At 41.0% G+C, this 11,872-nt stretch overlaps 1 protein-coding gene across 1 annotated transcript; it reads right to left on the bottom strand.

Moving 5' to 3' along the window:
- Positions 1 to 7,831: 7,831 nt before the first annotated feature.
- On the bottom strand, positions 7,832 to 11,576 carry LOC132891180 (E3 ubiquitin-protein ligase TRIM39-like). Its single transcript, XM_060928649.1, has 6 exons — positions 11,152 to 11,576; positions 10,903 to 10,998; positions 10,580 to 10,810; positions 10,430 to 10,452; positions 10,225 to 10,343; positions 7,832 to 8,373 (listed from the first exon to the last, which is right to left on the bottom strand). Exons 1-6 carry the CDS (start codon positions 11,548 to 11,550, stop codon positions 7,832 to 7,834), a joined length of 1,410 nt encoding a protein of 469 aa, XP_060784632.1. The 5' UTR covers positions 11,551 to 11,576.
- Between the last annotated feature and the right edge of the window lie 296 nt (positions 11,577 to 11,872).

The following is an 11,872-nucleotide window of genomic DNA, read 5'->3' as shown; positions in this document are numbered from 1 at the left end:
AGTTCCTGGAAGAAACCTTCTTCAAGCAGTGGTATAGGAAAAAGTCAGCATCTTTCAAGAAGAACATGATTTTCATGCAGGATAATGCTCCATCTCATGCGTCCAAATACTCCACTGCGTGGCTAGCCAATAAAGGTCTGAAAGGTGAAAAAAATAATGACATGGCCCCCTTGTTCACCTGACCTAAACCCCATAGAGAACCTGTGGTCCATTATAAAACGTGAGGTCTACAAAGAGGGAAAACAGTACACCTCTCTGAACAGCGTCTGGGAGGCCGTGGTTGCTGCTGCACACAATGTTGGTCGTGAACAGATAAAGAAATTGACAGAATCTATGGATGGAAGGCTTTTGAGTGTCCTCATGAAAAAGGGTGGCTATATTGGTCACTGATTTGTTTTTGTTTTGTGTTTGAATGTCAGATATGTTTATTTGCAAATCTGGAGTTGTCATATCAGTGTACCTGGTGAAAATAAATAAGTGAAATGGCTACATATTTGGTTTTTATTAAGTTGCCTAATAATTCTGCACAGTGAAAGTTACCTGAACACATACATATTCTCCTAAAATGGCCAAAACTAAAAACACCCCACTCTAACTTCCATACATATTCAGCTTTGATATTTATGAGTCTTTTTGTTTGATTGAGAACATAGTTGTTGTTCAATAATAAAACTAATCCTCAAAAATACAACTTGCCTAATAATTCTGCACTCCGTGTATTTGTATAATATTGTCTGATATTTTGTTGCATTAACCGTTTTGTAGAAGGGGGTCAGTTGTAACATTTTTCACTTTTTTTTTTTTAAATACGAACCTCATTTCCAGAAAAGTAGGGATATTTTCCAAAATGCAATAAAAACAAAAATCTGTGATTTGTTAATTCATGTGTATCTTTATTTAACTGACAAAAGCACAAAGAAAATATTTTCAATAGTTTTACTGACCAACTTAATTGTATTTTGTAAATAGAAATGAAGTTTGAATTTGATGCCTGCAACACATTAAAAAAAAGTTGGGATGGAGGCAAAATAAGACTGAAAAGTTTATAGGATATTCAATTCACACCATTTTGGAAGATTTCACAATAAGGAGCTTAATGGGTAACATGATTGGGTATAAAATGAGCAGCACCAAAAGCTCAGTCTTTGCAAGCAAGGATGGGTTGTGGCTCACTCTTTGTGCCAAAATTTGAGAGAGAATTGCTAATTATTAAAAAAAAAAATTCTCAATGCAAGATTACAGAGAATTTAGCTCTTTCATAAACGACAGTACATAACATTTTGAAAAGTTTTAGGGAATTCGGAGACATCACAGTGCATAAAGGGCGAGGTCGGAAATCACTGTTGAATGTGCGTGACCTTCGAGCCCTCAGGCGCCACTGACTGGGAAACTGTCATGCTAATATGACAAATACAGCCACATGGGCTCAGAAGTACTTCGCAAAACTGTTGTCACGTAACAGACTCAGGAAATCATGGACTACAGCTTGAAAGTTCTGACACTCCAATCAACTAAAAACTGTAGAATTTAAATGGGAAACATGCTTCAGTTACACTGCGTTCGCTATACTTTCCAAGGGTGCCAATAATTGTGGAACTTTTTTTCTTGAAAATAATTATTTCTTGATAAGTCATTTGTTTTTCTCTGAATAAATTTAGTTCAATTAAAGGTTGGATTTTTCCTCATTTTTTCAGCGTGAGATGAAGCGACTTCACGAAAAGGTGGATTTTTTTCTAACCCTTTTCGCTCATCTTTCAGGGCTCTCAAGTGTCGCGCATTAAGTGTGACAGTCACTCTTTTCGGGCTTTTGTCGCGCTCTCCCGCCACACATGGTGTTTCTCACGCTGAAAAACAACTTATAATCTGCCGCTGCACCCAACATTTCATAGCATTGTAGTATGTGGGTAAGATGTAACGCAACAGCCAATGATAAAAGCTCGTTCGCGTGATTCTGCTCCAACCAGCTTACAGTTTGGACCTGGACCCAGAAACCAGGAGCTCCGAGCATCACTGCAAGCACAGAGTCAGTTATCTCCTGTGTTCATGTTACAACAAATTCACAACTTGTTTGACACAAATAATGACAACTTCACTGCTGTTTAGGAATGTTGCCCAGATAATTGGCAACATTTTTTCCAATGCTGAGTGTCTGTAGCCTTAACTTAGCCAACAGTTTTACAGCCTGTTCACTGACAAGACCTGTTCAGAACAAGTAGTCTAGGCCTAGTCATATTTCGTTATCACAGGATGATTGACATATTCTCACATTATAATCATCTCTCTCTCCAAATAGGGGAAATAATTTTATTGACACAAAATAAATTAAAAAGTGTAGGCCTATTGCATAGTCAATTTAATGGGTCACTTTTAAAATCATGTCATATTTTATATATCCTGCTCATAGATGCATTAATTATTGCTGTCTTTCTAAGATGTCAGGAAAAAAACAATTAAGCATCCTTTCATTTGCCGTGAGTGGAAAGCTCCCTAAAAAGCCCAGAGAGGATGCTGGCCCAGATGTGGCAAAAAGAGTAAGCCCTTTAGAGGAAGAGACAGTGCAGGAGGAAGAGACAGTGCGGGTGCAGGAGGAAGAGACAGTGCAGGTGGAGAAGGAACAGACAGTGCGGGTGCAGGAGGAAGAGACAGTGCGGGTGCAGGAGGAAGAGACAGTGCAGGAGGAAGAGACAGTGCAGGAGGAAGAGACAGTGCGGGTGCAGGTGGAAGAGAGTGCAGGTGGAGGAGGAAGAGACAGTGCGGGTGCAGGAGGAAGAGACAGTGCAGGTGCAGGAGGAAGAGATGGTCCAGGTGGAAGAAGAAGAGACGGTGGAGGAGATGGTAGAAGAGACAATAGAGGAGATGGCTAGGGTGTCAGAAGAGACCATCAAAACAAAAGCGAAAAAGGTACCAGGAGCAGCCACCTACAAGAGCTCTTTTAATAATTAATGGACATCTAAATGGCCATTTATTACTGTAGGAAGCACCAGCTCCTATTACTGGTGCTCTATCTGCCGCCAAGAGAACTCCTGTGCCCATCAAGGTGTGTGGGATGTGACAAGGCATAGAAAGTAAGGGGCATCAGGCCAAACAGCAGGCACTTAAGTCAACCAGCACAGTCAAAGACTTTTACTTGCCAGTGACTGCAGAGATGAGTGTGCAAGAGGTCAAGGTACCTAACACATTACATCCAAAAGGTTGATTACAATGTTCATGAATACCATTTTTCCTAAATAATACAACCGATTCTATGGCATGAGACATTCACCCATGACGTGGATAGAATACTACACTGTTGTGTATTTTTATTGTTACTGAAATCCATAGATTTTAATGGACATAAACATGGGGTAAATCAGTGTTAACATTCAAATCTGTTTTCAGCATAGCTATAGCTTTATCTCTTTGATTCTGTTGCAGACAAGGAGAGCCGAGGTGAAAGTTGCCGTGGCAATGGTTCAACACAATGTCCCATTTGCTGTGGCTGACCATTTCAGCCCCTTGTACAGGGAATGTTTCAAAGACTCTCCCACAGCTCAAAATTTCAAGAGTGCCAGCACAAAATCGATGTGCATCATTAATGAAGCAGTTGCACCACATTACAGGAATGAGCTGGTGATGAAGATGAGGGAAAATCCCTTTACACTGCTCACAGATGGCTCAAATGACACAGGTATACCTCTCACAGCTAAATTGCCTGTTTCTATGTCCTCATGTTCATATCAGACACACTGAAATAATACACATGCAGTACATGCTTGCAGAGTTAGTTACGTACCTTATTGTTACAGGACTAGAGAAAATGAACCCCTTAACTGTAAGGGTATTTGACACCACAAAAGTGGTGCACAGATTTCTTGATATATGCACCACAAGTGGTAGAAGCTGTGGCACAGCTGATGTAATTTATAAAAAAAAAAATCAACGACGTCATGAAAGAGCATCAGATACCATGGGGAAATTGTGTTGGCCTGTCAGTGGACAATGCCCCGGTTAATGTTGGTGCCAAAAATTCAATTGGAGCAAAAATTCTTCTGGAAAATCCGAGCATTTACATCCATGGATGCCCCTGCCACATAATACACAACACTGCCAAACATGCAGGGCAGAGGTTTTTGGAAGTAAGTTCCAACATGTTTGCTTTTGCATTAAATATCTGTTAAGCTAAATAAATAATTTGCTGTATAATGACAATACATCTATGCACTCATGTCATGTTCTGCAGATCTCTGGATTTGACACTGAGGACCTTGTAGTGGATACTGGATACTGGTTTAAGGGCAGCACAAACCGTAAAGGTTACTTGAAAGATTTGTAATTCAATTAGCTCCAGTCTTATACACCAAAAGTGAGGAAAAATAACTTTATTTTTCTTACATATTTTACCAGAATTTTGTGAACTCCATGGCAGTGAGTACATGGAAATGCTGCCTCACATTTCTGTGAGGTGGCTGAGTTTGGAGATGTGCATCACCCGCATTCTGCAGCGGTATGGCCCACTCACCAGCTACTTCAAATCTGTGAGTAAGTCACACATCATATTGACACTAGTACAGGATGGTTATATGAGACACCCAATACTAACAGTCTATTTGCAGATGGGAAACAACCAAGATTCAGAAGGCTGGCGGAGGCATTTTCCAATTCCTTGATGGAAGTCTATCTCCTGTTCCTTCAGGCCACATTGCCAGTGTTCTCTACACTGAACCTCCTTCTCCAGAGAGAAAAGGCATCCATATTCCAGCTGTATGAAGAGGTAAATGGGAGGGTTAGGCTATTTTGATGTCTCCTTTCTCAAGTGCAACACCCCTATGAAATTTAGGTTGTGACTTTGTCAAAAAAGACTATCTAAAGTTATCAAAACTGACATATTTGTTGATTCAGTACTGTACAGTAGCTATTCCCTTGATAAATTACTTGCACAGAGTGAAAAAATAACTTAATTATCTAAACTTAAATCTACTCATAAACATTGAACTGAGTAGCAATTGCATTGATAATGCACTGGAATCTTTTATGACATTAAATTTTGCAGATGAAGAAATTCATCAAGAAACTCTGTTCGAGGTTCATGACACCAGCAGCGCTACGAGAGGGAGAAGTCCATGATATCCCCTACAAGGACCCACAGCACCAACTGCCAGGTAATGTTTTGAAGTCACATATGGAGATAAACTTGTAATCTATGCTTATTGACAACAAATACACCTTTTCTATGGACTTATTTAAAAGTATCAATTAAACCCAGGGATACAGTATCTTATAAGATGCCTGTGTATTTGACTTGCTTTCTGTATGTCTTCTGTCTCTCTGATGCCTCTTTTCCACCAAAGCAGTTCCAGGGCTGGTTCGGGGCCAGTGCTGCTGCTGGTTCACAACTCGTTCAACTTGCGAGCCAGCTGAGAACCAGTTTGCTTTTCCATAGCTCGCGGTGCTAAGCGAAGCCACGTCATTACGTTGCTGTATACGTCATTACGTCGCTGTATACGTCAGTTACGTCGCTACGTTTGCATAAACCTTGGCGCGAATATCGAAGCAAAAACAACGCAGAAGAAGCAGCAGCAGCAACAACAACAACAATAATAATAATGGATGACTTCGCGTTTGTACAGCTGCTGCTTCTCGTCGCTTAAAAATGGAGATCTTTCGCAGTCTTGTTATTGTTGTTGGTCTTAACAACTCCGCCACACACCCCCCCCCCGACGTAAGCGGTTCTTTCCTCTGGCCCAGCAGAGAGTTGGTGCTAGCCTGGATCCGGTTTTTCTGGCCCCAGAGCCAGTTCTTTGTCAGTGGAAACAGAAAACCCGGTTCCAAACTAAGCACTGGCCCCGAACCAGCCCTGGAACTGCTTTGGTGGAAAAGGGGCATGATAGGAGAAAAACTCAATGTAGGATTCACCACCAGAGCCACGCTCAACAGACTTCTTGAGGCTGGAGACGTCACATCCCAGGAGGCCAAAGAATTCCAGCAGGCAGCACTAGCATTCCTAGTCAGAGCTGTGGAGTATGCCATGGCTAAACTACCACTGACAAATCCTCTCCTGAAACACGCAAGATTTGTTGATGTGCAGCTGAGAGCAGAGTGTGGGGTTGAAGATGCCTTGTATTTTGTGGACAGGCAAGGGTTTTCGCATACTATTTAAGTTTAATGGTCATGATCACAAAACAAATCTGTCTCTCACTGTATTCTAATCAGTCTTGTACACACATATTTCAGGGACTCCTTCCTTATCACGACCCCAAAGAGCAGGACCAAATAAGTGAGGAGTTCATGGACTACCGGCTTATAGACATCGCCATGCCTGAGGACCCAACATCATTTGATGTTGAGGAGTTTTGGGGGAAAATGTCCTCAACAAAGAACAAGGTAAGAAATATTTTGCACACAACATGACTTGCTCATTACTAATTATGATAAAAGGAAAACATTTGAGTAATAGAGGCCCTTGGTTCCTTTTTTCAAAGGTGACTGGCTTGAACCAATTTAGAAGGCTGTCAAAGATTGCGACCTTGGTTTTAGTTCTGCTGTATTCAAATGTCGATGCTGAGAGGGTGTTTTCAATGGTCGGGCTAAACAAAACAGCGACACGCAACAGCTTGGCTTTAGACGGGACATTGTCCTCCATTATGACCCTCAAAATGGCTGGGCTAGAGCCAAACTGTTTTAAATGGGAGCCTACACCAAAAATGATGAGTCAAAAAGGCAACCAACATGTACAATAAAAAACACTAGTCATAATCTCTATCTATTCTCTCTTTCACACACACACACACCAGTGTTATATACCTACATCAAAAGTGAGGGGAAAATAGAGTTAACTGTTATTTTTGTTGTGAAGACGCACAGAAAATTTGAATAAATACTTTGTATTTGGTTAAATTGTGCCATGTGTCAAGTCTTTTGTTCCACAAGTTTGATCAATTAATAATAACAACAACAAAACTAAAAATAATATTATTAAATGAAACACCCCCATTCCCACGGCCTGTCCAACCCGTGCCCCCTCTGACCCCCTTATGGAGGCCGGGCCGGGCCGGGCCGGGCCAGATGTCACTCTTGCCTGTCTTCAAAACTTGAGAGCCCTGATTCTACTGTTTTTAACCATAAGCCTAGCTCAGTCAGATACCACATCACCTTCCACTGGATGTGTGATGAGCAAATTGAGCGTCTTGAGCTACATTTAGATTGCCAAATCCATACTTCCAGTTATTTTGGTGAGAGTAACTTAAAAGTAATGCAATAGTAATGTAATGCCTTACATTTTAAATACAGTAATATTGTAATGTAACAAATTACTTTAAAATGACAGTAACAAGTAATAAATAACGCAAAACAGTTTTGAAGTAACTTGCCCAACACTGCACACAGCTAAACATTTCATCCAAGAGTAACAGCAAACACTAACAAGTACAAATACAGTAAAGAAATGAGCTTTCAAATTCTCAATTTATTTAAAACTATTTAAAATACATCAATAAAATTAAATAATCTTTTCAGCTCATTCTGCATTTAAACACTTTTGTGATTTTAATTAAATGCTAAGTCATTATTTTTGAGTTAATATCTTATTTCAAGACAGTGCGTCATTATTTCACTTATTGTTTTGACTTCCTCATACTTTCAAAAGCTATCATAATAGTATATTTTAAGATACCTTATTATTTGAGTTAATTCATTATTTCAAGATATTCTGTCAATATTTTGAGTTTATCCCCTTGAAAAAAAATCACAGTTTGTGCTTCAGGGTTTCCAAAAGGGGGGAAAAAAGACTTACACAAAGAACACTAATCTTTTAATCTGCAGTATTTTATTCATGAACTGGAATAAAACATCAATGCTAACTGATCTGATTCACTCTTACAGAGCACTCAAGTGGGAGGATCTTTATGGAACCAAAAACACCTAGGATTGGCAGTAATTTATCAGTAAATGTGTGTGTGAAAGTGTGTGTGAAAGTGTGTGTGTTAGTGAGAGGGTCGGAGAATGACAGTTTTCCTCTCTCCCAGTCCAGCTTCACTCTGATCCTCTGGAGGTTCTGTGCTACTGAGAGCTGAGTGAATGCATGTGGTGTAGAAACTGCACAATATTTATCATCATAATACCGCACACACCAGATTCCACTTCTGCAGAATATCACCCCCTTCCTCTGAGCAGATTCTGTCATCACACCCACAATCCACCCTGTACAGTCTCCAACTTCCACATCCCAGCAGTGTGTCCCTGAGTTAAAGCTCTCAGATCCCAGGATACACCAATATTCATCAAATCTCTCTGGATTATCAGGAAGTTTCTGTTTCTCATCGCTGTGTCTCACACTTTTCAGATCATCAGATACAATGAGTCCAGGATGAGCAGTGTTGGGGTCCAGAGTTACAGGTGCTGAAAACACACACAGAATTAAGAGTCTTACTGCATAGGTGTAGAATTGGGTATGGACGGTATGGGCGTGTCCCGACCAATATTTCTGATTGAAGAAAAAAAATCGCGGTACACAAATGGTTCCTGTAGGTTTCCACTGGGCGAAACAGCATGCAAAATTTGATCATGAATATTCGCTCTGGGGGCGTGTTTGCGGAAACAGCACGCATGTCTGGCTACCATGTCAAATAGCAAGTGCGGTTGCAGTACAGTGACCGGCTGCTAGCTAGCAAACTGTCCTTGAGGAATGTAACATTAGATTAGCTTGTAAAATTATTCAGTTAACAACAGTTCCTATTCAGTGTGTAAAAACGACAACATACGAATATGACTGTTTTCTAAGTTTGTGTGGCATGTAAATAACAAGCCGACCTGACACTGACAACAACTGGTGTTCATTAAGGTCACAAAGACATTATTAAATCATATCAAACTGTGCTAATGTTGGCTAATATTGCACCGAGTCTTGCTTGTGAAGTGCCTGCAATCTTTAGCAGCCCGCTAATTTGAAGTGCTTCAGTTAAGACCTGCAGAGCCCTGACCAAGTTCGTGTAACATGACACATGGAAACAACAACAACCCGATGGTGATGTGGACATTGTTCGTGGCCCAGACAGCTTTTAATCAAATCAAACATTTTCACGTAATAAGCAAAACAGACTCCGCCTTCTGGATCAGAAATGTTTGGTTCCTCCCGCCTCTCTTTTGAAAACGTCCCATACCGAGAACACACATCTGCTGAACTGATTGGTTCTCGAGGGGCTTCATTTGAAAGCAGTGGCTAAAAACTTTTCTCTGTAGAACCCTGTCACTCCCTCCTCCCCCTCCCCCCTCCGCTCTGGGCTCAAGAAGACAACAGAAGGGCAATAATATAACAACCAATCAGAATTCAGATACAACAATCAAGCAGAATTCAGATACAACAACCAATCAGAATTCAGATACATTCTGTTGCCAAATAAAATTGTAAACGTTCAACGTATCAAAAAGGTTCTAGAGCCCTCGTCCTGTTTTACCGTTAGATCAATCAAATATCAGCTTAAACTAGCATTCTAAAACTAGTGAAAGATCCCACAGAAGAGAGCCGACTCCCCCTGCCAGCCTCATGGAACGCAGTGTTTAAGGCTCCATATGTGTTTTACTTCCATTTATGAGGGAAAGGAACATACACCCTCCCGACAGTCAATGAGTTATTCGCTTGTAAAACACATTTGCAAATTGGTAGAATGAGTTAATCAGCATGTAACCGCTTATCCTGTACACGGTCGCAGGCAAGCTGGAGCCTATCCCAGCTGACTATGGGTGAGAAGCGGGGTACACCCTGGACAAGTCACCAGGTCATTGCAGGGCTGAACACAGAGACAAACAGCCATTCACACCTATGATCAATTTAGAGCCACCAGTTAGCCTAACCTGCATGTCTTTGGACTGTGGGGGAATCCGGAGCACCCGGAGGAAACCCACGCAGACACGGGAAGAACATGCAAACTCCACACACAAAGGCCCCCGCCGGTCGCTGGACTTGAACCCAGGACCTTCTTGCTGTGAAGCAACAGTGCTAACCACTACACCACCATGCTGCCCAATGAACTGCATATTATTATTATTCATGAATAACATGAATAGTTCTGAACTTCAAATTTTAAAAGTCTGGACTTTGAAGCGATGATGGATACTCTTTTGGTGGAACACAACAGAGCAAAATATTGTGACCCTCTTACGGTATGTTGACCTGAAGTTGGCGCCACTGGGGGTTGGCATTGGGTTTATGTCCCTACCAATGTTAATACCAAACCTATGCCATTGTCTTACTGTATTGGACGGTGTACTGCATCTTCTCCCAGACTCTGAACTGCAGGTTGGCCAGATGTTTTGCCACATGGATCAGTGCTCCTGAAAGCTCCTCTGGATGCTGCAGTGTGCTCTGGGCTCTGTAAAACCATTCAGGAGTCAGTGTTGCTGTGGGTTTGGATTCAGAAACACAGAGAATGAGAGAGACAGGAAGCACATCATTCACCTTTTCACTGTGGCCTTGTAGTTCTATAAAACAACAAAGCAAATATCAGTGGATATGATTTACATTTTTACACCACAGAAATGTGATGTTCTGATGATGGAAAGAAGTTTTATTTTCTCACAGTATAAATACTGACTAAATGACCCTCACTTCTAAGAATGAAACGTCTTCAGCTCTCATCTTCACTTCTATGGCTTTGATTTTGCCTGAAAGAGATAATATATCTTTGCTCAGCTTCTCAATCTTCTCCTTCATCATCTGACTCTTCTGCTCCTCTTCCTCTCTCAGTGCAGTGATCCTGACTGCCTCTTCATCTCGTAGGAACTGGTGAAGCTTCTCAAACTCCTCCTTAATCTGATGCTCTGTGTGTTGGGCCTGAATCTACAGTGATGAGAAAATCAAATGAAACATAACTGAATATGCAATGAAACAAAATACAATTATAATATCAAACCCATGTTATTGATTCTAACCTTTATATGTTCTGCAGTCTGACTCCATTTCCATTTACAGTTTTTAAATATCTTCAGTTTCTCCTGTAGGGGCTTCAGTGCAGTTTTGAGCTTTTCCTGAAATAAATTAACACGCTGCTTGGAGTCTCTGTGTTTTTGATATTATTTGAACTCAGATGAACTAAACTGATTGCAAAGTAATTGTCATGATTATGAACAACAGCATTTGTTCACATGTGACCCATGAGTTCATATGTACGTTTTATTTACCTTACAGTCTGTTACTGCCTCATCAATGGGGCAGAATTTGTGGTTGGTGTGTTTTCTTGAAATCTGACACACCAAACACACCGGCTGTTGATGATCCAGACAGAAGAGTTTGAATTTCTCACTGTGCAGACTGCAGACTGTTTCAGACCCTGATGAAGATCTCTGACTTCTCTCCTGTAAGAAAGTCTCACACAGGTTCTTTAAGGCCAGGTTTATGGGAGGATCATCCATAGATGACTTCCTCCTACAAAGAGGACATTCTCTGGATCCTTTGGTCTCCCAGAACTGCTGCAAACACACTTTACACACACTGTGACTGCAGTGCAGAACAACAGGATCCTTGAAGATTTCACAGCACACAGGACAGGAGAAATCCTCCTCTGAAAACTTAGAAGCCATTTTGTTTGCTGCTGTTGTTGTTCTCTCTTGTCCGAATGCTCAGAGTTTCACTTTCACTTCTGTGAAAAGTAATCACACCCTGATTTCAGGTTTCTTTAAAGCAGGGGTGCCAGGGTGAAATTGGTAAGGGGGCCAGATTTTTTTCAAGTGGGACCTTGGGGGCCGAATTACACTTTTGGCCTGAAAAGACCAGACACTAACTCAACAAAAGGACATTATTTTATATGATTTTTGAAGGCCTATACGCCCAAAAGGAATTGTAAAGCTATAGCCTCAAAATGAGGCGCACAATAACATGGCAGACAAAAGCAATTTACCCTCT

This window comes from Neoarius graeffei, chromosome 9 (assembly GCF_027579695.1).
Source record: "Neoarius graeffei isolate fNeoGra1 chromosome 9, fNeoGra1.pri, whole genome shotgun sequence".
In the NCBI taxonomy this organism is placed as follows: domain Eukaryota; kingdom Metazoa; phylum Chordata; class Actinopteri; order Siluriformes; family Ariidae; genus Neoarius; species Neoarius graeffei.
This window is presented reverse-complemented; position numbering and strand designations above follow the sequence as displayed.